The sequence below is a fragment of the Leptodactylus fuscus genome, chromosome 10 (assembly GCF_031893055.1).
Source record: "Leptodactylus fuscus isolate aLepFus1 chromosome 10, aLepFus1.hap2, whole genome shotgun sequence".
Lineage (NCBI taxonomy): Eukaryota > Metazoa > Chordata > Amphibia > Anura > Leptodactylidae > Leptodactylus > Leptodactylus fuscus.
In genome coordinates this window covers 24,101,269-24,127,993 of record NC_134274.1, presented here as the reverse complement: position 1 = coordinate 24,127,993, position 26,725 = coordinate 24,101,269, and the positions used below count along the sequence as shown (strand labels likewise).

The 26,725-nt window shown below is 43.2% G+C and overlaps 2 protein-coding genes across 2 annotated transcripts; both read left to right on the top strand.

The window, feature by feature from the left end:
- Positions 1-11,790: 11,790 nt before the first annotated feature.
- Positions 11,791-22,856, top strand: LOC142183471 (calcium homeostasis modulator protein 3-like). Its single transcript, XM_075258573.1, has 3 exons — positions 11,791-12,068; positions 21,076-21,331; positions 22,509-22,856. The coding sequence occupies exons 1-3, from the start codon at positions 11,791-11,793 to the stop codon at positions 22,854-22,856; spliced, it is 882 nt and encodes a 293-aa protein (XP_075114674.1).
- A 963-nt stretch (positions 22,857-23,819) lies between these two features.
- On the top strand, positions 23,820-26,439 carry LOC142182840 (calcium homeostasis modulator protein 3-like). The gene is made up of 3 exons (XM_075257604.1): positions 23,820-24,106; positions 25,153-25,408; positions 26,002-26,439. The coding sequence occupies exons 1-3, from the start codon at positions 23,820-23,822 to the stop codon at positions 26,437-26,439; spliced, it is 981 nt and encodes a 326-aa protein (XP_075113705.1).
- The last annotated feature ends 286 nt before the right edge of the window (positions 26,440-26,725 follow it).

Sequence of the window (26,725 nt, the reverse complement as noted above, 5' to 3'; positions counted from 1 at the left end):
AAGCCGTCTGCTTACAGAGGACACCCCGGGGCGGACAGCAGCGGCAGTGTGAACGCCACCTAAGATGTTTAGAGAAAATCTCCTCAACTCTGCAAAATTTTAAATTTTTTCTATTTCCAAAAATGTTTAATGGAACAATGCTTTTTTTGGGTAAATATTTGTAGACTTTCCTTAACAGTACACTCATATACTATATCATTTGTGTAGGGTATGTTATATAATAAGGTGTTTGGTATATTACAGCATATACAGCTACATCAGGGCATCCTGATCACATAGTAAGCTCCTGTAAAACTATACACAGTCACGTTTGGTCGTCAAACAAGTAAATGTGTAACTTATTCAGAGAATCGGTGACATTCTGCAAGTACATTCATCACAATCACAAAGAATTTTTTGCCACAATTGCCTCCTGCAGTCACACAGCATTACACTTTTCCCACGGTATGTTTGCTTTTCTTAATGTTGCCTTTCATTAATTTATAACAAAATACTAACACCTGAAATAAAACATTACAAGCTACATAAACAAAACATAATAAACCCTTTCAGTTCATATTATAAATGCAATGTAGGATGACTGCCGCCCCCTGCTGGCCACGAAAGAATTAGACAACCTCTACAGGGTTGTTCCAGTATGTTTTATACAGTAAGCCTAAGGGGACCCTACAGTATGAGAATATATTACATTATGGAACTACATAAATAGCATTTTCTAATATTAATAATATCACAATAATAATCAGAATCATGAGGATTAATATCAATAATAATGATAATATATAAATTATAGAGATGAGCGAACGGCGTTGGTCTTCGAATTGGTATTCGAGCGTATATCAGGCTGATCGAGATATTCGATTCCATTCGAATACTACGTGGCAAATGCAGTAAAAATTTGTATCCCCTCCCACCTTCGCTGGCGCTTTTTTTGCACCAATAACTGTGCAGGGGAGGTGGGACAGGAACTACGACAACGTAGGCATCGAAAAAAAAAATCGGAAAAAGTAATTGGCTGGCTAAATCAGGTGACCTCCAATTTATACGAATGGTGGATTTCAGATTCGGTTCATATGAGACTGTGAACTATGTGACTGTGAGACAGGGATAGATCTACAGGTAGGGTTAGCTAGGAATTACCTTTATTTAGGGGGGAATGTTACTCACCCAGCTCTTTGGGGCTCTATCTTGTCGGGATCCCTGTCAGCTTCCGATATGCGGGAGCTGACTTTTTCTCATAGGAATGCATTGACCAGCGTTGATTGGCCGAATGTCATACAGAGTACAGCATTCGGCCAATCAATGCTCGTTCTGACGGAGGAGGCGGAGTCTAAGATTGGTCCACAGCAGTCTCCATTGTGGTCCGATCTCAGGTATAGCAGAGTTGACACAGCTCTGCTACACCTGAGATGCAGCAGAGCTGGCCGTGCACTGAGCTTTGCTACACCTGAGATGCAGCAGAGTTGGCCGTGTGCTGAACTCTGCTACACCTGAGATGCATTGAGCTCAGCGCATCTCAGGTGTAGCAGAGTTCAGCACACAGCCAGCTCTGCTGCATCTCAGGTGTAGCAGAGCTCAGCGCACGGCCAGCTCTGCAGCATCTAAGGTGTAGCAGAGCTGTGTCAACTCTGCTATACCTGAGATCTAGCGTTGATTGGCCGAATCCTGTACACTGTATGGCATTCGGCCAATCAACGCTGGTCAATGCATTCCTATCTGAAAAAGTCAGCTCCCGCATTATTAGTGGCGTAATACAGGTACTTGGGCATGTTAGATGCCCCCAGACATGCTTCCCCTGCTGACCCAGTTGCATTCCAGAGATGTTGTCCTCATCTCTTGGGGTGTCATAGTGGACTTGGTGACTCTCCTGAGTCTAATAGTGGTTTCCCCTGAAACAAAGCTTTTTTTCCCCATAGACTATAATGGGGATTGATATTCGTTCGAATAGTCGAATATTGAGGGGTTGTTCGAAACGAATATTGAATATTTCACGGTTCGCTCATCTCTAATAATTTATAGAGCATTTCTATAACACTGATACACATCTGTTACTAAGTAGTTTGACTCGTGATCCTATTTAATAAATGAATAGTTAATGTAACAAAGTCTTAACGTACAAACACAAAGGATATTTTGCAAACATTAAGTAAATCCTCTACTGGACCATTTGTTATTATCATTTACAAACTATTCCTGTAGTATTAAAAAGGTTTTCCTGGAGTGTAATATTGATTATCAATCTGTAGACAAGGTCTTTAATATCAATTTGTCAGGGGTGTAGCACCCGGCACCTCTGCTGATCAGTTGTTTGTTCTTGAGTCTCATGGCCTGTTCTCAGCTCAGTCCCAGCTGCAGCCTCTGGAGAGGGCACTGAGTGTCCGACCCCATCAATATGATATTGATCACGTATCCAAAAAGACAGGCCATTATATCAGTGTAGGAAAATCCCTTTAATTATTTGACTACCGCAACCCTTTTTAAAAATTATTTATTTATTTTTATATAGTTCTTTCCAACCCTTACTGTGATAAAGCAGATTCTCTATGGACTTTGTGCACACTAAGCAGCAACTTTTGATTTCCCTAACCAGGTAAAAAATAAGTATCGATCCTTTCTGCAAAGTTTCTCAACCAAAGGTAGAAGAGGTTTCAGAGGTGCACAGAGTCACAAATGTTTGTTAAACTAAAACTCTACCTTTAATTCAGACAACCTCAGCACAAGCAAGTGTGGAAGAAGTAAAAACTTTACTGTAAGGCCCCGTTCACACGGGGCGCGGAATGGAGGATTTTGGTCCTGATTCTGACGCAGTATAGGACCAAAATGAGCCTGTCATGACTTATCACTCCGGAGTAGGCACAAATGAAGTCCGGAGGGTGCTGCCACGAGGCGCACGCCGGGGCTGAATCAGCCGTGGAATCCGCCTGAAGAAAGGGCAGCTCGCTTCTTTTTTTCCATGAATAGACCGCTATTGTGAGGGGGCGGATTATGATGTGGATTCAGTGCCAAAATCCGCCCCCTCTTGCCCGGTGTGAACAAGCCCTAAGAATTTGCTTTAAAATACAGAATTTTCTTCTTTAGATATTGTGTTCACTGGAGGCAAGCTAAGAAGTATTCTAGAAAGAAAATGAAGCTTGTAATGCCGTCTGCCCAGTCAGTTTTAAAACGCATTCATTCAAATGGATCTTTAAAGCAAACCACCAGTGTCCGTATGCAGCCTCTACGCAGGGAAACCATTTTGGTTTTTTTTTGGACAGACACAAAGTCCTGCATGTTAAACTTTGTGTCTGTGCCAAAAAAAACCAGCTTCCTTGTGGAGAGGCTGTATACGGACACCGGCGGTTTGCTTTAAAGACCCATTCAAATGAATGGTTTTGATACTGACACTATCCAGTCTCTGCCGAGATTAGGACAGAAACCTCTGGACGGACAGCAGATGCTAGTGTGAACGCCCCCTTAGCATGGACCCCAGGAATGGAGTAAAATCGTCTAGGGGAACAAGGACTGCTGTTTTGGAACATACAAAAAAGAGCCTCCGGTGTTGACTTACAACATATACATTCACACATACATAATGTTTATTGTTAAATGTAGGTCAAACTATTAGACTTGTCCTTTATAAGAATGTGTTTTCCTTTGTGGTTAAATACTAAAATGTACTACAACACCCCATGGGTTATGCTATTAGGTAGTGCTGACATATTGCTGTTTTCTGGCGCCATGCTTTCCACAGCTTATTGCAGGCAACACATCAGTGAATGAAAACTGGATATTAACTCCAATAAACACACAAGTGAAGTGAATTAATATGGACAGCGTCAAATGTATTCTTGGGTTCAAAAAGAATCTAAGAAGCCATGGCCTAATATTATAACATTATTATATAGTCATTATATACCATATAGAATATAGCATGGCAACTCCAACAACCCAACTGTTGGGTTTTAGTTACAAACTACAGGTTGGGGACTTAGCCGCCTATCGGTCCTGAATAATTGAAAGGACACGGGTGGGAATTTTGGAACACTGCATATATAGTATTGAAAGCTTACCAGTGCGACAAAGAGCGATTCCAATAATAACAGCTGATACATTTCTATAGCACATGTTTATAGGCCAGGTACATTGATACATTCACACCACCTCTATTGTAAGATACATTGATACATGCACACCACCTCCATTGTAATGTCAACTGATGAAGAAACTGATGCCAGAATGGAAACACCCACTGTCCATGTGGTTTCCTAGTCACTGACCTAGACCTGTCGTGGCCAGACAGAAAAATACTACAAGTGACATTTTGTGACCCAGATCCTGGGCAAGTCCAGTGCCTTTCAGTGCAACACCTGATGCAAAGACAGATCCCATAAAAATCTATGAGGTCCATTCTGGCAACAGTTTCCCTCAAGCTGTTGTTAATGGGCTCTTACAAATAAAATTATTTTTATTTGCTACTCATCAATATCTTCTTCAGACTTATCAAACCGTCATGTAGAAATTGGGCAGAGAAGATGGTTGTTTTACCTAGGAATTAGGATCAGGGCTGAGCTAAACAGTCAAATTTTGGCTTTCCCTGCAAAGAGAATCTTAACGCCGCGTTAACGCGACCGCAAACATGCACCGTCAAAAACGTGGCGCAAACGTCCCGTAAACGCGGCACATTGTGTGCCGTGTTTACTCCGTGTGATTGGGCCCTTTGGATTGCAAAAGGAACATAACAGGCTTATAGATGATGATAATAGACATTGGGGGAATTTATAAACCCATCAATTTTCTGCTGTAAATGAGCATACATCTGTGACATCTTTGTAGTATGACAATTTTCCGAGCCACATTAATGATTCTGTGTCGCCCCTGCCACATGTTATATCACAGCTCAAGAAATTTACTATTTACTCACCAGAATTATATGTCAGATTTAGACTAGAATTATACGACAGAACTGATGAAGTGTGACATACAAAACACCATTCTCAAGAAATTCCCCTCAGTTTGTTGAGCGTAGCTTGATATTTTTAATTTTACTTTAGTATGTTTTTAACCTAAACGATGCTTTCTACCAGCCTGTTCCTGATACCTGGCCACCCAATTACCAAAGCAGCTCCTATCATCCTCCCGCACAGAACTCATTGGAAGATCACTCTGTGTCCTGCCTTAATTAATAAGTTCCTCAGTAATTGGGCCCAGGAGTACGATCCCCAGGAGAACAGCCCACTACCAGCGCCTTGATCTCCTCTCCTGACACCAGTCCATGCAGCTGCTGTCATGTGGCCTGCAACATGAGGTTATACTGAAAATTCTCCAGAGGTTATCACTGTACTGTTACCAATCATAAATCAAGTTTGCCTTCCCACGGGAAAAAGCTTTTTTTCCAGTTGTAAATTATCTCGTACTACAAAGATTAATCCATGACGTCGGTGTCAGAAATCCTGCTCATTACAGGCCAAGGAGCTGCTGCACATCCCTGTCTTTACCAATGCAAAAGAAAGTTACAGGCAAGTCATCTGATTCTTCCTTTTGAGCAAGAAGTCTTATTTTACACCTTTAACAGAGAGAGATGAATATTTCCTTGGTATTATGTCCTATAGCTATAAGCAAAGATGTAAAATACTCCCATGATATAGAGAGAAAAATCACAGCCAAAATCAGAAAATAATATTTTCAAGTAGTCGTGGATTTGTTGTCCACAAGTACTGGTCAGCAATCCGCAAAAAAAAATAAATAGATCAATATTTAATCCGCAATCGGAGGACTTGTATAGATTCACAACATTAGGGAGCCTTCACACGATGTCTGTTTCCTGTGGAAGCCCCTGGCAGGAGTGGAGAACCAAAGAGAGACTAGGGAGTAACTCTTGATTTGATTTCATCTTTTATTTTACTCCTTTTTTCCTTATCTCATTCCATGAAAATTGGATCTACAAGCAGCAGTGGAAAGCAGACAGAAGTGATCCAGATCTGGACACTAAAATATGGTTGATGTAGTAAAATTTAGGTTGATCAACTTTATTTTATAATGTATGTTTTCTAACTTTTTTTTCTGATATTGGTGGGATGAGAGTGCCTGATTCTGGCTAAGGCTGTTGCGGCATTACATGTGGATTTCATTCAGGTGACATCATTAATCCTATTAATATTATAAAGGTGAAAGTTTGTGTGTTTGGATGTTTGTTCCTCAATCACGCAAAACCCGCTCTGATTGTGCAATAGGCTACTTTTCGTCACAATAGCGCACATACGTTTTTCCCAGGACCCCCACAAAACCCAAACTCACACCACCATCTCTGCAATCTCACACACTTTAGACCATAGCAAGCCACAAAATTCATATTACCCTCTACAGCAGAGGTCAGCAACCCCTGGCACACGTGCCAAGAGTGGCACTCCTGCCATATTTCACTGGCACACCAGCAGCACAGGACCTGCAAGAGTTAAATGAAGTCCGAGGTCCCTTCAGTGCTCTGCTAGAGCTGAGGCATAAGGACACTCCCCTTTGAGAGGGGTGCAGCAAACCCAGGGGGTGGAGCTTAATCGCTCAGGTCTGTGCCTGCTATAGTGGTCTGCATCCTGCAAAAATTCCCTGAGGAGGAGAGGAAGCTGCTAGCAAAGTGACACTGAAAAACACACAGGTACATAGGATAACTGTTCTCATGTCAGGCATTTGGGGTTATTAGTTTAGTGTTAGTAACTCCATGTGCCTCACATTAATAGGAATAAACCCCATCATGTCCCTCATATTAACCCCTGTGTGCCTCATATAAAGGTTACTAATATGTGAGACATATGGAGGTAATAATAAAAGACCTCAATAATATATCAGTAACTCTTACACAAGGGTTAATGTGAGGGACATGATGGGGTTAATTGCTATTAATAAGAGGCGCATGGAGTTACTAAACTGTCATGCACAGGGCCAGACTTTATGTTGCTTGCTCAAGAGTATCCTGTGCCCAAAACTTACATGTACTGGCGGAAAATAACACATCATACAATGTCGTATAGCCAAGTATATTAACTTGAAATACCTCTGTCCCAAAGACACTATGTACAGTTTCTCAGAACACCGTATAGCAGCTGAAATACAAATTACATTGTCAGGTTACGGAGTGTCCGCGGTCTCCTTGCTGCGCGGCGTCTCCCTGGGAGATGTGTTAGGAGTTCTATTGGGTGTGCTTAGGTCATTAAGGGTTAATCTTTTCCTTGCTCTCAGTCTCCATGCCGTTAGCCATCAGGTGTGTTCTCTGCTGCTATTTAAACCCCACCCAGGCATGGATCCTTGCCAGCCATTGACTTTGGGTTTCCTGGTCCCCCTGCTCAGTCTGATTCCCTGTCTGTTTGTATTCGGTCTGCTTTCTTGGTTTATTTACCCGGCTTGTATTTTTGATTTGGTACCTTTATTAGATCTCCTGGCTCGACCTCTTGCTCGTCTGACCTCGCCTTCTCTTCTGTGTCTTGCTGGGACTTGTGGTCCTCCCTGGTTCCATGCTGTTTAGTCTTTTGTTTTGCATTGCATTGACACTGTGCTTTCTGTTTAGGTGTGACCCCATGACTCCAGTCCCTAGGACTTTTAGGGCCTCCTCTCCCCTTATCCTAGCCGCCGGATAGAAGGTTAGGAGCCGTGGTAGGCGCACTTCAATTAGGAAGTGCATTGGTCTGCCTCATCTCAGATATTACAGCATAGTTATAGCTGCAGGGCCTACGACCCCTTTTGTCATTAGCTGCACAGTGTTGCTTTCCAGCTATGTCATCTCGTACCGCCTGACCCTGACTCCAATCCTTACATACATTCAACACAAAAGTCTCATGTGCTCTCAGAATTACAGCAAAAACAAGATACAAAGTTACATTTCATATCCCATCCCTTATACACAGTACGAAAACCTTACCCGCGCCTGCTTACCCACTTCTACAATCACCGCAGGCGAAGTCGCGGGTACCAGCTAGTGGGTTATAAATCAGGTAAACAATAGTGACATCACAACCATGTTTCTGTCAGTTAAGCTCCTGTAATATCATGATTGTGGAACAGACAGTAAGTTGTAGTGACATCACAAGTATGTTTGGTAGTGATGCTGCTGTGACATTGCAACTGTCTCTCTAAACTGTGACATCAGAGGTGGATTCAGTCAACAAAGCCGCAGCCGCATCACAATTTTCGGGCAATTAAACTACTGTGACGTCACAAGTAAATTTTAGTAGAAGGGTTTTAACGTAGTACGGTAGTCCTATTAATATTATAAATGTGAAAGTTTGTGAGTTTGTGAGTTTGTGTGTTTGGATGTTTGGATGTTCGGATGTTTGTTCCTCAATCACGGAAAAACCGCTCCACCGATTTGGCTGAAATTTTCCACAAACATAGTTAATACACTCCAGCCTAGCCCCTAACCCCACACAATCACATATACTTTACCACTTTGCCCCTCACCTTAACGATACTCCAGGAGGCTCTCTTTAACGCTCCGGAGCAGCCATGTTTGCCGACCCCCACCGCTCTGAAAATCCGCGACACGTCCACCCATGTCAATACCTCTAGGCGGTCTAATTAATGCAAAAAAAAAAAAAGTTTAAAAAAAGTAAAAAAAATATTTAAAAAAAAAAAAAAAAGGATTAAAAATTCAAATCACCCCCCTTTCCCTAGAACACATATAAAAGTAGTTAAAAACTGTGAAACACATACATGTTAGGTATCCCTACGTCCGAAATCGCCCGCTCTACAAAGCTATATAAATATTTTTCCTGTTCGGTAAACGCTGTAGCGGAAAAAATGGTCAAAAGTGCCAAACCGCCATTTTTTCACTGTTTTGATTTGGATAAAAATTTGAATAAAAAGTGATCAAAGCAATAACATTTCCCAAAAATGGTAGAACTACAAAGTACACCCGGTCCCGCAAAAAAGACGCCCTATACATCCCCGTACACGCACGTATAAAAAAGTTACAGCTGTCGGAATATGGCGACTTTTCAAAAAAAAAAAATTTTTTAAACAGTTTTGGATTTTTTTTAAGGGGTCAAAATGAAAATTAAACCATATAAATTTGGTATCCCCGGAATCGTAACGAAACACAGAATACAGGGGACATGTCATTTTGGTTGCACAGTGAACGCCGTAAAACCAAAGCCCGTAAGAAAGTCGCAGAAATGCATTTTTTCTTCAAATCCACCCCATTCTGAATTTTTTCCCTGCTTCCCAGTACATTATATAGAATAAATAATGGTGTCATCATGAAGAAAAATTTGTCCTGCAAAAATTAAGACCTCATATGGCTCTGGGAGCGGAGAAATAAAAAAGTTATGGGGTTTAGAAGGACGGGAGTCAAAAACGAAAATCAAAAAATGCCATCGGCAGAAAAGGGTTAACTTCAAATACTTCTGTCCCAAAGTCACTATGTAAAGTTTCTCACAACACCGTATAGCAGCTCCAATACAAATTAACTTCAACACAAAAGTCTCAAGTATTCTCTGAATTACAGCAACAACAAGATACAAACTTACATTTCATATCCCATACCTTATACACAGTCCGAAAACCTTACCCGCGCCTGTATATACCCACTTCTACAATCACCGCAGACGAAGTCACGGGTACCAGCTAGTAGTTAATATAACACACAGTAGACCTTAGGCTGTGAAATACAGTGACAACCACTAGAGGGAACTGTCTGTATGTGTTTATAAAAGTATATGTGATGCTCAGGTGTTCCCTTGGTTTCTTTCCCTCTTAGCATGATGTGTGCAGTATTATAGTCTCATTCATACATCTAGAATGAAAAACAGAGAGTATTTGCATTTCTTAATATATTCACCAAATCTGAAATCCACCATTCGTATAAAGTGGAGGTCACCTGATTTAGCCAGCCAATTACTTTTTGCGATTTTTTTTTCGATGCCTACGTTTTCCTACTTCCTATCCCACCTCCCTTGCATAGTTATTGGTGCAAAAAAAAGCACCAAGGAAGGTGGGAGGGGATACGAATTTTTAGTGCGTTTTCCGCGTGGTATTCGATTGGAATTGAATATCTCGAACAGCCTGATATTCAATTGAATACCAATTCGATCGAACGCTATTCACTCATCTCTAATAAACAGTACTGCATAGAAGGTATAGTCAAGGGAGGAAATAATCCTGCAAAGTAAGAATGTTTTCAGAAATAGGTGTGAAAGTTTATTTTTTGTCAATTACCAAAATGAAGAAAAAAAGAGAAATGTAAATCCCATCAATATTTGGTGTGACCTTTGCTCTTTAGAGGAGTTGTCCTGGAAGTGATGATATGGCCCCCGCAGAGCCCTGATCTCAACATCATCCAGTCTGTCTGGGATTACATGAAGAGATAGAAGAATTGGAAGCCTACATCCAAACAAGATCTGTGCTTAGTTCTCTAAGATGGCGGGAACAATCTCCCTGCTGAGTTCCTTCAAAAACTGTCTGCAAGTACCGAGAAGAACTGATGGAAGGTAAAGGGCAAAGGTCACAGCAAATATGGAAGGGATTCAGATTTATCTTTTTGTCATTTTGTTTTAATTGTCACATAAAGTACTGTATACATAATAAAAGAATATTTAATATATTGAATGAATGAAAATATATATACACACACACAGTATTTACACACACATATACATATACACATTTCAGGTCCCCCTTTACATTGTGAAATCTTGAATTAGCTGTTCAGTTTGGACATCCCTTTGCCAATACTGGTGTAAGAGATCTCGCATTGAAACATCTTGATCAGTTGTTATTGAGGATATAAGGCCACTATATAAGAGACAGACAGGGCCTCCATCGAGATCACTGGGTATCGGAATTACTTTGCTAAAATGAGAACTACTATTATGTAAAAGTACATTTCGGCTTAGGTTATAAAACCAGTTATTCCAGTCACAGTAAAAGGTGTGCCCTTATATACTATGTCTCTTTTCCTACTTAAAAACATTGTAGAGCGTAATTTGCAAAATTTGATTTCCAAACACCACAGATTCACATTTATAGGGTGACGAATTTCCAAAGAAAATCTCCTTCAAGTTTTGCCTGTTTTCTACAGCTAAGGTATGTTTCACCTATTCTTTTCAATTCACATAGCACACAATTTGTATATAGTAGATGTGATCAGGAGTGTATTGTACTTGGGTGATCTGTCCCTCGTATTCTGGTAGAGTATTTATTACTGGCAGTGGTATATTTACAGGAAAATGTTCTTTGTCTCACAAAGCCAAAACCGTGCCAAAAAGTGTTGTTTTTGCATCTAACAGGAAGATATATTTAAGATTTCTTTTTAACTGCGTAGGAAAGCCTAGGATAGCCTAGCATATGTAGGAGTCTGAAGAGACATCAGAGTATAATAGCTTTTTCGTTTTGGGCCGAACAAACCGGTTGGGCGAATGCTGCTCCCTCAGGGACTCTGGCTGTTATGCCAGGGAAATATGCCTCGCATGCCACTCTTGGCACATGTGCCGGGGGTTGCCCGGTATATAGTGTCACAGAATGGGACTTTCAGTAGTCTCTTACATATATATGGCATTTCCACAGAATGCACAATTAATGCCTGATAAAAGCAGGTCCCATCCCCACTAACCATCACATATGGGAGTAATGGGGGTCCTATCAGCAGCTTCTTTCACTCTGACATCAATGGTAAAGTGGCCACTGCTTACTATGTTTTTGTAGACTGCTATAGACCTCAGTGGAGAGGGCAGGGCAGCATACAGGTATAGCCCCCACTATCTTTCAGGGATGCAAAACAATTCCATTGTTACAATGATGTTCTTTTATGTTTGTGTTGTAGAAACCATCATGGAAAAAGTGATTAAATATTTAAAGTCAGGAGCCGATGCCAAATTGAATGCAGTTTGTGGGGCCATTGTCCTGACAAGTATGATAGTTTACAAGGCCTATAATTTCAGGTGCCCGTGCATACCAGGCTTCAACAAACCTTATGCTCTGATGGTGTTGCTGGCACCGCCATTCATCTTCTTCTTTGTTGGGGTTCTTGTCAGCCAGTATTGTGGTTCGTTGACAATAGAATATTCTAGACCTGAAGGAAGCAGAGCGAAAAACAAGAAAGTGTTAAGGTAAGTCTGAAGATAGGAACAATTTACTTCTAAATGAGAAATGACATACAGCACTTGACTACTTTTGAAAAAAGACATAGGTCTATTACCATTCGTGGAGGTTAACCCTTTAGGTGCTGTAATCACCATCAACTGCAGCAACTAAAGAGTTGAATACCAGCCATCTGATTCTTATCACAATATGATAGGGTGGCTAACAACAGGATCCCAAGCCGGTCTTTGCCTTTGGTAGCCTTTAGCACTAGACTTTGCCACCCAGGATGGAAAGGCTTAGTATTAGTTACCCCTCCAACCCCTATCTATGACCCTTGGGCCAAATCCTCACCTCCTTGCCTGCTAACATTGTAGTTCCTTTGGAGAGTAGTCCTAAAGGAAGTATCACCACCCAGTAGAAATGTGGAATGGACCAATGCTCCCCTGTTCTCCAAGGGCTTCATAGCAGCCACATGCTTTTACTGGAGACTATGTCTATACTCATAAGCTTTTGTTGCAATATTCTTGGCATACCTCATAACCTGCTAAACGTTATTCTGTAGCACTAATACAACACAACAAAATGAAACATGGATAGAGCTGACTATTCCATGAAGTAAATGACTGGCTTTACGTGCACCAACTGTCCTGAAGTCATACAAGACTTCTATAAAGCAGAACACATACGTGCTTTCATATAAAATAAAACCCACATACTGTAGATCACAACTTGTAGAGCAACCATTGAGAGTCCTACTAGTGACTATTCAGTCTTTATTAAAGATCAAGGATGCCAATGTGAATGAAATGGCTTGGGCTGAGTACAATGAGTCATGATATTTATTTATCAGAGCATCAAACATACATCCATTATATAGTGGTCCATGTGCCAATGACTTTGTGTCGTGGTTTTCATGCCTTTCTCTTTGTGACAATCCAGTACCATCGTACAGCTGTGTACACAAAGTGCTTCAAAGTTACTGCATCTTTATAGTTATCAATAGTGTTATACCACTGCTGTAATGACTGTATCCTTATAAGAGAGATCATAAGGCACCTGGGTACTTGTCCTTGAGTCACCTATAGGTGTGCCTAAGGGGTAGGTGGTCTCCCTTTATGAAGAGTGCTACGATCCTATACACAGTAGATTTAGTCAGCTCTAGAGCCTCTTTATATGCCCGTACACTGTAAGATCATCCATTATCTTATAATGGAGTCTGTCAGGGACCATCAGGGTGTTCATTAGTTTGTATCACTCCTTCCACACTTCAAATATCACAAAAAAAATAGATTTCTGAATCAATGTACCCTTCCCAGATATCTAAGTAACTTGTAATAATATATTTTCCAAGAAAAGCAACCAGACCTCTCCTGAACTTCTTGTGGCACGACTTCCACAGTCTTACATGGATCAGCTGTTTGGAGGTTCATTGAATCCCTGTACTATATAGTGTACAGAGCTGGAAACGGATGGCTCCGTGCCCTGTTCTAGTGGTTGGGCACGGTCACTGTAGCTCAGCTCCTATTAAGGTCAATGGGAGTTTAGCTGCACAAACACGATCTGGCCACTATATAGGGCACAGAGCCACCTTCTTCAGTCTCTGTAGACTGTATATAGTTATTTTTGTATTCGGTATAGCTTAGCTTATTTTACGATTTGTATTCCAAAACATTTGTATAAACGAAATAAAAATTACAGTTTAAATTTTAAAAAAGGCGGTATCCCATTATATTCACTTATTCCTATCTATAGTATAAGGGATAAGTATCTGCTAGGGTCCCCAAACAGAAAATTGGGGCCTGGTATAGAGCTGCAGTCCTAGAGAAGTGAATAGAGTGGTGGGCACCCATGTTCACTCATGGAAACCTACAGATCCCACTTCTTGTGAACGTTGGATGTTCCAGTGATACTGTGCCTAGTGAATAAATGTACTGTATATAGCTGGATGACCCTGCTGCAAATACTATTCAGCTATGATACACAGAACTTTGCACAAAAGTCCATGAGTGGTGGTTTTATTTCCTTTAGCAGCAGCTGTCTGACACTGGTTGTTAATGATGAGCTTACTGCCCATTAAGTCTTATAGTGGAAGTTTTACACTGTATTTTACTGTTATGTCAGTCCAGGTAGCTGCAACGGGGCTAAGGGATAGCAGTAGGGAATCTCGCCCTGCACTACTCCCACTAGCTATCCCGGTCCCTGCCTCACGGGTGTGGGTCGGCTGTACTCAGGCTAAGCCTGACCCCGACAGCTCCTCTCTCACTGATTCCGTAGGCCTAGAGGGAAGTAGGAGAAGGAATGCCCTATAAGACCTCTAGGGACTGGAGACTAAAGGGGGTCACCCCTAACGAACAAGTGAAGCTGCTACTGACAGGGACTGACAAGGGTGTGCGCTGACTAACAACACAAGCAGCACACAGGAAAAATGTGGGAAAGGATTCCCCCAAACCAATATGGGAAGGAACCATACACTAGGAAACAAACACAGGGAAACTGAGTAGAAATCAAAGGATAAGGCAATTCACTCACACGGTCAATTATACACAGAGGGAGGATTGGTGAACACAGAAGGGAAAACACACAAACCAACTCGTTCACCCAAACCTCCCAAAAACCAACCACGGAACTTCCTCTATCCCAGAACACCACCTACTCCTCCTGCTAAGGCCTAGCTCTGTAAAAGCGACACTCAGCACAGAACCATGGGAGGCATGGGTTTAAATACAGAGTAGAGACCACTCCTCCCAGGTGCAAATGGGAGGACAGACTAATCAACCAGGAGATAAAGCTGCCTACCAGCAGTGCGCGCATGCAAGTCAGAAGGTGTGCACCAATACTCACGACAGGACAACCCCGCAGCGCCAGGATGCCACCCCAGACACTGCGCAGCCAAAAACTCCCCAGGTAAGAAAAATAGAAATTAAAGAACCTAAATACCCCTAACAGGATCCTCCCCTCAAGGAGAAGACTCCGGATTCTCTAGGAGCATCCTTCTTCGGGAACTCCTTGTGGAATTTCTCCACGAGTCTGGGAGCTGACACATCCGACTCCAGGACCCAAGAATTATCCTCAGGACCGTATCCCTTCCATGCCACCAGATACCATAGCTTCCCCTGAACATATTTGCTATCCAGAACTCGGGATATCTCATACTCCCCGGACTCAGAAACTGGTGGAACCTTAACTGGAGACGTTCCCTTCTTGGCCTTCTTTAACAAGGAGACATGGAAGACCCGGTTTATCTTCCACCTTTTAGGTAGTTGCAGCTGCGCCGCCACTTCATTTACCATCTTGATGATCTTAAAAGGACCCACAAATCTGGGACCCAGCTTCTTGCTAGGAACCTTCAACCTGATATTCTTGGTGGACAACCAAACCATCTCACCAGGGAAGAACTGCAACTCTCCTCTCTTCCGATCCGCCTGGACCTTAGCCTGGTGCGACGCCCGCACCAGATTCTCTCGGATACGGGACCATACCCCTTGCAGCTTTTTAGAAAATAGCTCCTCCTCCGGAACTGGGGAAGAAATGGAAGAAAATACTCCGAAAACAGGATGTCTACCACCGGAGCAAAAAAAAGGTGTGGTACCTGTGGCATTGTAATCATGGTTGTTTAGGGGAAATTCTGCCAGGGGGAGAAAGGCAGCCCAATTATTCTGGTTCTCTCGAACAAAACACCTCAAAAACTGTTCCACATCCTGATTCTTCCTCTCTGTTTGTCCGTTAGACTCTGGGTGAAACCCGGAGGAAAACGACAGTGTAACTCCCAACCTGCTGCAAAAAGCCCGCCAGAATTTAGCCACAAATTGCGGTCCCCTGTCCGAAACGATCTCCTCAGGAAGACCATGCAACCTTACAATCTCTTTAATAAACGCCTCAGATAGTGTCTTGGCACATGGCAGCCTGGAAAACGGGATCAAATGGCACATTTTCGTGAAGCGGTCAACGACTACCCAAATGACCGTGAAACCCTTAGACACCGGAAGGCCCGTGATGAAATCCATAGACATATGAGTCCAAGGTGCCTTAGGAGGTTCCAATGGATGTAGAAGACCGTGGGGACGGGTATGCGACGCCTTGGCTCTTGCACAGACCGAACAATTTTGAACAAACTGCAAGACCTCCTTACTCCACCCTGGCCACCAAAAATTCCTAGACACCAATCTCATGGTCTCTGAAACCCCCGGGTGACCAGCAAGAACCGACTCATGACACTCCCTCAGGAGACTTTGTCGGAGAGTAGTTGGGACAAAAAGCTTGTTTCTAGGTATCTTGGAAGGTGCAGCGTGTTGCGCTTCGATCAAGGCCTTCTCCAATTTCGCGCCCAATACTGCTACCACCACTCCATCCCCAAGAATAGTGGCAGGCGCCTCTCGTTCCTCCTTAGTCGACATATACCGGGATAAAGCATCAGCCTTAACATTCTTTGAACCCGGCACATAGGTCACGTTAAAATGGAACCGCGCAAAAAATAGAGCCCATCTGGCCTGCCGTGCATTTAATCTCTTCGCCGACCCAAGATAAATCAAATTCTTGTGGTCAGTAAATACCTGGACTGGCCTTCTGGCCCCCTCCAGGAAATGACGCCAATGTTCGAACGCTAGTTTTATTGCTAGTAGTTCCCTATCTCCGATGTCATAATTCCGTTCAGAGGCAGAGAATTTCTTAGAAAAGAAGGCACAGGGATGCGTACCCTCCTCGAACTCCTGAGAAAGTACTGCTCCCACCCCCACCGAGGAGGCATCCACCTCCACTCGGAAGGCCAACCTCTCATCCGGCTGTCTCAAAATGGGAGCGGACGAGAATCGCTTCTTCAGTTCTTCAAACGCAGCTAGCACCTCTGGCGACCACTTAGCACAGTCAGCCCCCTTCTTAGTCAAGTCCGAGATAGGTTTCACAACCTCAGAAAATCCCTTGATAAACTGGCGATAATAGTTGGAGAACCCCAAGAACCGTTGGACCGCCTTTAGGTTCTCGGGTCGCGGCCACTCCAAGACTGCCCTGACCTTCTCAGGGTCCATCTCGAACCCCTTGTCCGATAGGATATAGCCAAGGAAACATAATTTATTGACCGCGAACACACATTTCTCCAGCTTAGCACTTAATTGGTTAACCCTCAGGAGATCTAAAACCTCTCTCACTCTCTCCCAATGAGTCTCCAAATCCGGGGTGTAAATGAGTATATCATCCAGATAGACCACAACCCCCTCCCTATGACGGCACTTAGCACATCATTAATAAAATTCTGAAAAAACGCAGGCGCATTGGTTAGACCGAAAGGCATCACAAGATTCTCAAAGTGTCCTAGGGGTGTGTTAAACGCTGTTTTCCACTCATCCCCCTTCTTGATTCTCAGCAAGTTATACGCCCCACGTAAATCTATTTTACTAAACCAGCGGGCTCCCGTAATCTGGCTGAATAGATCCGAGATCAACGGAATGGGATAGGGATTCCGCACCGTGATTTTGTTAATCTCCCTAAAATCCAAACAAGGGCGCAACCCTCCATCTTTCTTCTTTACAAAGAAAAACCCCACTGCTACTGGGGACTTAGATGGGCGAATATGCCCCACCTCTAGACTCCCCTCAATATACTCTTTGAGCGCCTCCCTCTCCGGAATAGTGAGATTGTATAACCTTGTCTTGGGTAACACTGCATTAGGTATAAATTTAATCGAGCAATCATAGGTGCGATGTGGTGGTAATGTCTTGGCTGCCCTTTCCTCAAAGACCTCCCTGAACTCACATATTTCTTGAGGCAAATTGTCTATAGACAAAGACATAACGGATATGGGCAGACATCGACCATTACACCCCTGCCCCCAAGAAACTACTGACTCGGTCTCCCAGTTGATAATAGGGTTATGCTGCTTCAGCCAGGGCCACCCCAACACTACTTGTGCTGGAAATTTAGACAACAAGAACAAGTCAATCTCTTCCCTGTGGCCACCCACAATAAACTCCAAACCCTCCACCTGTTTGGAGATGACAGCTTGCTGTAGAGGGGTCTTATCAATAGCCCACACCGGTATCTGAGACTCCAAGACCAAAGGACTCACCCTTAATTGCTCACAAAACTCTGAGTCAATAAGGTTGACTGCCGAACCACAATCAACCAAAATCCGGCACTTCTGCCCATTTACCCATCCTTCAAGGGTCAACCCGGCAGTCTGAGTACAGGAAATATGCACACCTCCCTCCTTAGTAGGTTTTCTCCCTTTACCCTCAATAGACCTGGGGTTATTACTCTCCTTGGCGAACCATTCTCTGGAGGGGCATACCCTTGCTACATGTCCCATCCCTCCACACACAAAACAGCGTACTGTGCGGGACCCTTCACTCTTGGGTCTTGCACTTCGCACAGTGGCCCCAATCTGCATGGGTTGGTCCCCCGGGTCCTCTCTAAAAACAGAGAATTGAGGAGGGCTAAGCCCCCCAGGACTCTTGTCTCCACGCTCCCGGAGGCGCCGTCCAACTCTAATTGCCAGCTGCATGGCCTCATCTAGATCTCCCGGAACAGGGTGAGAAACTAGATGGTCTTTAACCTGGTCCGAGAGCCCTGTCTCAAACTGACTAAGTAGAGCGGGGTCATTCCAGTGTACTTCTGCTGCCCACCTACGAAACTCGGTGCAATATTTCTCTATAGCGTGATCCCCTTGCACCACACGTCGTAGGTTATACTCAGCCGTGCGTACCCTGTCTGGGCCGTCATACAGTAACCCCATTGTGGAGAAAAACGCCTCTACAGTTAGTAAGCAAGCTGAGTCGGCTGGTAACGAATGTGCCCAGATGAGGGGATCATCTCTCAATAAGGTAATAATAATCCCAACTCTCTGTACCTCAGAACCGGAGGAAAACGGCCGTAGCCGGAAATACAAAAGACAGTCCTTTTGAAATCGGAAAAAATCTGACCTCTTACCTCGGAAGGGTTCAGGTAAGCTGACTTTTGGCTCCAGAGGCCGACCCACAGGGGCGCTACTCACCTGCCTCTGTATGCCCTCCACCTGAGAGGCTGTGTGTTGAGCCAACTGCTGTACTTGAGATACGCCAGAAGCTTGGATGGCATCCATTCGTAGCTTGATCCCCTCCATCTCAGTGGAAATCTGCTGCACCGCCTGGTACAACTGTTTCAGGTCCGTCATAATGCAAACGAACCTCTTTTTTTTTTTTTTTTTTTTTACCGGCTGAGTGTACTGTTATGTCAGTCCAGGTAGCTGCAACGGGGCTAAGGGATAGCAGTAGGGAATCTCGCCCTGCACTACTCCCACTAGCTATCCCGGTCCCTGCCTCACGGGTGTGGGTCGGCTGTACTCAGGCTAAGCCTGACCCCGACAGCTCCTCTCTCACTGATTCCGTAGGCCTAGAGGGAAGTGGGAGAAGGAATGCCCTATAAGACCTCTAGGGACTGGAGACTAAAGGGGGTCACCCCTAACGAACAAGTGAAGCTGCTACTGACAGGGACTGACAAGGGTGTGCGCTGACTAACAACACAAGCAGCACACAGGAAAAATGTGGGAAAGGATTCCCCCAAACCAATATGGGAAGGAACCATACACTAGGAAACAAACACAGGGAAACTGAGTAGAAATCAAAGGATAAGGCAATTCACTCACACAGTCAATTATACACAGAGGGAGGATTGGTGAACACAGAAGGGAAAACACACAAACCAACTCGTTCACCCAAACCTCCCAAAAATCAACCACGGAACTTCCTCTATCCCAGAACACCACCTACTCCTCCTGCTAAGGCCTAGCTCTGTAAAAGCGACACTCAGCACAGAACCATGGGAGGCATGGGTTTAAATACAGAGTAGAGACCACTCCTCCCAGGTGCAAATGGGAGGACAGACTAATCAACCAGGAGATAAAGCTGCCTACCAGCAGTGCGCGCGTGCAAGTCAGAAGGTGTGCACCAATACTCACGACAGGACAACCCCGCAGCGCCAGGATGCCACCCCAGACACTGCGCAGCCAAAAACTCCCCAGGTAAGAAAAATAGAAATTAAAGAACCTAAATACTCCTAACATTTTACTACTTAAAGAGGACTTGTCATCAGCTCTGAAAAGCCCCAGGACATCTAATAGGCACTGTCACTTTCACCCTGAGCAAATCCATTTGTTAGATTTTTCACGCCTCATAAGTCTTCTTTAATATATAATGTCCCTATAGATTAATACATTAACATTAGAGATGAGCGAGTAGTATTTGGCAAATCAACCCTGGTTCTGCAGCAGGCTCGTCATTGCTAGTCAGGAGAGCTGGCAGCTTGCTGTTACGAGGGAGCTGATTTTTTCTCATAGGAATGAATTGACCAGCGTTGATTGGCCAGTGTACAGCATTCGGCCAATCAACGCTGGTTCTGCCGGAGGCTCGTCTGTGAGGAGGCGGAGTTGAAGATCTGACCACAGCAGTCTCCATTGTGGTCTGATTTTAGACTCCGCCTCCTCACAGACGAGCCTCCGGCAGAACCAACATTGATTGGCCGAATGCTGTACACTAGCCAATCAACGCTGGTCAATGTATTTCTATGACAAAAAAGTCAGCTCCCTTGTAACTGCAAGCTGCCAGCTCTCCTGACTAGCAAGGATGAGCCTGCTGCAGAACCAGCGTTGATTTGCCACAGGCTCTTCTTTGCTAGTCGGGAGAGCTGGCAGCTTGCGGTTACGTGGAAGCTTACTTTTTATCAGCGCAACTGCAAGCACTGTGCAGTTGAAGCGCATGGACCCCATAGACTATAATGGGGCCCGTACACTTTAACTGCACAGCGCTCCTCCTAAACATTCTCCTCCTGCTACTCGTGGACTTGGTGACTCTCCTTTAGTCGAATAGTGGTTTCCCCTGAAACAAGCATTTTTTCCTATAGACTATAATGGGCTCTACTCTAAATGAATATCGAATATTTCACTGTTCGCTCATCTCTAATTAACATCTAACAAGTTTGTGAATGCACATTATCAGATGGAAGTATTATTTCTCTTGTACCAGATTGTAAACCTCTAGTATGGAGTTGACTGGTGTTCTCCCGTTTCAGGCAGAAGTTGATCGCGATGATAAGCAGAGCCCTAGCAGCGCCCCTCTTGTGGATCCTTGTCTGCTTTCTAGATGGTAAACTTCTTGTCTGTGCATTCAGCGAGACGCTGGATCCTGAACAGTTTGGAGGATTTGCCGATTTTCCTGAATACGATACAGCAGTCCTACTGGCTAAAGTACCCTGCAAGAACTTTGATCCGCTCAGTAAATCCTCTACCAGGAAAGCAATATCCAGGTTTCTCAAATTTTTATCACAGGTAAAAGTTGAAGATGCATAGTATAAATATTATGATCTGCACGTCCTGAGCCTTCGTAAAGGGAGTCTACCAGGACCTAACCAATAAGAGTGCCATGTAGGGATCTTTTTGCCTACAGAAAATTGTGATAGAAGCAGAGCCTGAAAAATGTTAATTAAATGGGTTGTCTGGGGTAAAATACAAATTAACCCCTAAACTAGACCCCCTCCCCCTGCCTAACTTCTAATTTACTTGTATTAAAAAAAAATGTAAAATTACACATATCCCTGGGGCAGTCATGTGACTGCCCCAGGGTCACTTTCTGATAATCCAGGGGCGTACCATTTCACCACTTCCGAAACAGATCACCATCAGTACCTTTCCTCCCCCAAAATCCATCAATACTTACCAGTCTTCCTGTTCGGAACGGCTCCTTCCCTTCTTTCTTTCTTCCTGCACTTGCAAGAGGCTGGAGACTAGAATTCTAGCAGACACTTCTGACATTAACCTATCATCTAGAATCTAGTGACACTCCAGGCTTCCCTTTGGTTGCAGCCGCTTCCCTCTACAGATTTTGGGGTCCTGGCAGTTAGACCCTCGAACTTAACCAATCCTTTTGTTAATCTAGGTTCTAGATTAACAAAAGGATTGGTTAAGTTTGAGGGTCTAACTGCCAGGACCCCAAAATCTGTAGAATGAAGGGGCTGCAACCAAAGGGAAGCCTGGAGTGTCACTTTAGTTCTGTGGCTCTCAGATTTCCCAATGCAGCAGAACTGAGCCGCTACACGGCCTCATTGTCCTGAGAGAAACCATGTTGTAGTTTCCTATACAACATTCATCTGATGGCCAAATCTGACCTCTTTTACCTTATTCTGAGGACTGTCCCAGACGTCTCACTGTTTCTTACGACATGCTAGATAGATTCAGCCTCAAAATCAGTGCCAAATTCCATCCTGAATCTGCTTTCCATTATTTCCTTTGTCTATAGGCGTCTATTCACTCGCAGAGAACTAAAATACAAATAATCTTACAACACCGCACAATAGTAATATTAGAATTTTAATGTATTTGCGTAAGGCTGGACATAACTTTTAATATAACTCTCTTGAAGTTAACTATTTCATTTCCCATTTTCATTCCATTTTTATTCTATTGTGAGTAGACGCAGCAGAGGTGACTTTGTCCTTTGTCTTTATAGGGTATTGGCTACATATCAGTTCTTACACTTATCCTGCTCGCGGCTCTCGCACGCTGCATGCTTCCACTTTTCAACACTCATGAAACTCTGCAAGTCCGCTACTGGACCAAGTACTCAGACATGGAGGAGAAATTTTTTGAGGAGATGTGTATTGAGCACAACCATAAAATTGCTGATAAATCTATGAAGAATTACTTTGAAGGGTCAAGGAAGGAGAGAGAAGAGGAAGTTTATTATGAAAGAAAAAAAATCACTGATGCTCCAATAGAGACACTTGTGTATGTGGACCAATGGTACAAAAGCCGACCCCCAATACTTGGCGAAGAGCCCCCAGACCACCAAAGCTAAATATATCTGAAGCTGCATGTCTACCAAGAAGCCACGACATGTGAAGTATTTTAGTATCTTTAGTCCAAAAAACATAATGGCCCCACAGTTCCTGGCCAATCAATGCAGTTCGGTTTTGTTCCTAATATGCGAGTTATTATCTTTACTGTCAAGTGGGTGGTGACTGGCACCTGAAGACAAGGGGGCGGGATTCAAAACTCCAGAGTCAGATCACATCAGAACTCAGAATGGCGCACCTTTGTCTGCTCATGTCTGACACCTTTCACTTGTTTCAGGAAACAAAACTAGGTGCACTGATTGCTCAGGAATGGTGTGGGCTGTAGAAAAAATTCCACCTGCATTGGAATCAATGGAACAGCACCTACTAAATGCAAATGAAGTTGGTAGAAAAGGTGAAAGGCCCTCTTTAAGCATAATCTTCCATTCAGACAGGTCTATGACATGAAATTCTGGAATAATTCAGATTTTTAGACTTATTATTTTCTTAGTCAAGGAGGCGGGCAATATATTTCTCTATTGCTTGTGCCATTTGTCCTAATTGTCTATTACGTTGTGTGTATAATGTAAAAACTTATAATTTAATAAAAACTGGTGAAGAAAGTGTTGCCATATATCGTTTTAGTCTTTCTTATGGATTTTGTATGCTCACCTTTGTCCTGTAATAGAGATGATCATTCCCTTTCAAGATTTCCCTTTCCCTTTATCCATCACTAATGTATTCAGATAAAAACAAACATTTGCCTAGCTCATTTACCTACACGAGCCTGACACACAACCTGCGCAGACTACATCATAGACTACGAGAACATTCACTCAAGCTTCATCCAGTAGACTGGGCTACACCAAGAGGAAACATCTTGAAATCTAGGCAATAAATCCCCTATAAAATACATTTAGCAGGGACAGAGCTGCAAGATTAAAAGAGTTCTTATACTTTGGAACAAGAGAATAAATCAGAGCATCATGGATCGCTTTAAGATGATATTTCAGTACTTCCAGTCAAACTCTGAGTCGGTGATGAATGGGATTTGCGGACTTTTAGCTCTGGCCAGTGTTAAAATCTACAATTCCCTAGATTTTAATTGCCCCTGTCTTCCCAGATACAATATGGTATATGGCATGGGGATTATGTTTGTGCCTCCCGTCGCCCTTTTCCTCTGTGGTCTGATAGTGAACAGACAGTCGGTTATAATGATAGAAGAGTGGATGAGACCCGCCGGCAGAAGAAAGAACGACCTGGCGATTGTGAAGTAAGTGATCATGACAACTTGTGTATAGAACGGATTCGAATGTTTTAGTGTTCTGCAAAAAAAAAAAAAAAAAGTAGTAAACCAGCACTTAAAATAATAAGAAACTGGAGTTTCTTGAAAACACCAGAGGAGGTGATCCTAATGGTTCCCCTCCTTATATACATAACATGTGCATGTCCAATTTTAACCTGTAAAGGGCCAAGAACCCTAAATGTAGGACATATTATTAGTAATGTTTTATAGGTTACTTGCAAACCATCGCTTATGAATGAGACGTACTTTGGTGTTTTTAAGTCAGACGTAAATCCTGAAGGAAACGGTGGTACAGTAGACGACCTTCCTTTATATTTCCCATTCCTTCTGAATCCACATTTGTCTTTGAAACAGTAACAGCGTCAAAAACTGCATGTGTGATTTCACCTGAGATCACAATTGTGGTCAACTAACCCATACAAATCCATCCAATCTTCCTATAAGTATAAAGTATCATTTACACAAAACTGGATATCTATAATAATGACTATTAGAGATGAGCGAACACTGATCATATCAGCCGATCCGAACAGCACGCTCCCATAGAAATGAATGGAAGCACCTGTGACGCTGACTTTGCCGGCGGCCGGCCGGCGTCACAGGTGCTTCCATTCATTTCTATGGGTGCGTGCTGTTCGGATCGGCTGATCCGAACAGTGTTCGCTCATCTCTAATGACTATACATAAAGGTGTAGGGAAGATGCAGTCAAATATTCTGAATATTTCATTCGATGGGACTAGTTGTACAGCCAATTACATGTATGCTAAGCAAAAAAATTGCTATCATCTTCAGGTACTGAAGTGTAGGAAGGTTGTATCATGTACTCCATGAGAGATCATCCCACTCCTGACAACATGGCAGATTTTGCCACAAGTAGCCCCAAATGTTTCAGGCTTTCCCTAATGAGTTTATGGCAATATACAATTCTATAGGACTAGATAAAGATTAAACTGTTCTATAGAGCGCCTGGCAAGCGAATATGGAAATGTAATAATCTCTGTTATACTTTCAGATATATGTGCACTTCAGTCTTCACACGAGCCATGGTCGCACCAGTTGTCTGGATTCTGACCACACTCTTAGACGGAAACTGCTTTGTCTGTGCATTTAGTGGCTCGGTGGACCCCGATAAATTCCCAGGCTTTGCAAACAACACTTCACCAGAACTGCAAGTCCTGCTCTTCAAGGTTCCCTGTAAGGATGACGTCATGATAAGGAATAATACTTCTAGAAAAGCGGTTTCCAGATACCTGAAATGCTGGTCACAGGTTAGTTATTCTGCATCCAGGCAGCACAGTCAAAGGGGGATTGAAAGATTAGAAAAACGTAGCGACTCTTCTCCAAATACTGCGTCACGCCTGTCCATAGGATGTATGTAGTACTGAAGCTTAACCATTTACTGGGATGGTATGGCACTTTCTCAGCTGCATATAGAGATGAATTGGAGGCAGATTCTGGCTAGTTTATAATGGGAGGTGTGGGAGCAAAAACTTCTTTTTTCAGGACAGTGGAAAAAAAACAAAGTGTCCTGTTTGAGTAAAGCCGCAGCGCATGATCACCTCATATTTCTATTCACTTTACACAGTGTGAACCAATCCTAAAAGCAGACAGAAATTTTGTAATCCTATACAAAGCCTTTAGATCAGAACTTTAAAAAAAAATACATATAAAAATTCCCTTTAGAATAGACCATTAGTGTCCTATTCATTATTTAGCCAGGTATAGTGACACCAGTATGACCATGGATGTGTCTGGTATTACAGCTCAATCCTGCTTTTGGGGTTCAATGGTGTAGCATCGGGAAACCAATTTCTTTTAGCTCTTCTATCCCATAGCGTATTTCATTGTATCTTCTCTCTAGGCTTTAGGATGGAGTATCCTCTTGTGCCTTATTATCTTGGCATTCCTTGCCCGAACCCTCAAGCCCTGCTTTGATCAAACCTCTTTTCTACAAACCCGCTACTGGAGTAACTACATTGACATTGAGCAGAAGATCTTCGATGAGACTTGTTGTGAACACGCACGAGACTTTGCCCACAAATGCATTCTCCACTTCTTCCAAAGCATGCACAATGAGATGAAGATCGCACAAATGATAAAGAAGGAGGAGGAGGAGGAGGAAGAGGAAGACCACCTTCATGGAATCACCGACAAGGAGCAAGTGAACAAACTCTTGAAGTCTTGGTACCAAAGTAAACCCCCGCTGTCTATAAATCTCCCGACTCATCGACAACATGCAAAAGGAAAAAGTAATGGCTGCTGCATGGAAGACAACAATGGCAAACAAACAGATGTATGAAGTGAATACTAATGTAAAAACTTACAAACTCTGTACTTCAACATTTCGCTTTGGGTGGTCCAGGGCCTGATTACTGGTACTGATGACCAGGCCGTAGGAAGCCGTATACTAGTATACGACCGTAAGCAACTCTGCTCTTATTCAAGTGAAGCCACCACTATAGTGTACAGAATAGAAGCTGTACATAGTGTACTGAGCTCCATATACTATAGTGGAGGTGCCGGGAACAGCAGCCCCACTCTCATTCATGTAAATAGGAAAAGGGTTGTTTCCAGTACTACTGTAT

Coding starts and splice junctions, on each gene's coding strand:
- LOC142183471 (XM_075258573.1), top strand. CDS start 11,791: ATGGAAAAAGTGATTAAATATTTAAAGTCAGGAGCCGATGCCAAATTG. Junction 12,069..21,075: donor AAAAACAAGAAAGTGTTAAG/GTAAGTCTGAAG, acceptor CTCCCGTTTCAG/GCAGAAGTTGATCGCGATGA. Junction 21,332..22,508: donor TTCTCAAATTTTTATCACAG/GTAAAAGTTGAA, acceptor TTGTCTTTATAG/GGTATTGGCTACATATCAGT.
- LOC142182840 (XM_075257604.1), top strand. CDS start 23,820: ATGGATCGCTTTAAGATGATATTTCAGTACTTCCAGTCAAACTCTGAG. Junction 24,107..25,152: donor AACGACCTGGCGATTGTGAA/GTAAGTGATCAT, acceptor TTATACTTTCAG/ATATATGTGCACTTCAGTCT. Junction 25,409..26,001: donor ACCTGAAATGCTGGTCACAG/GTTAGTTATTCT, acceptor TCTTCTCTCTAG/GCTTTAGGATGGAGTATCCT.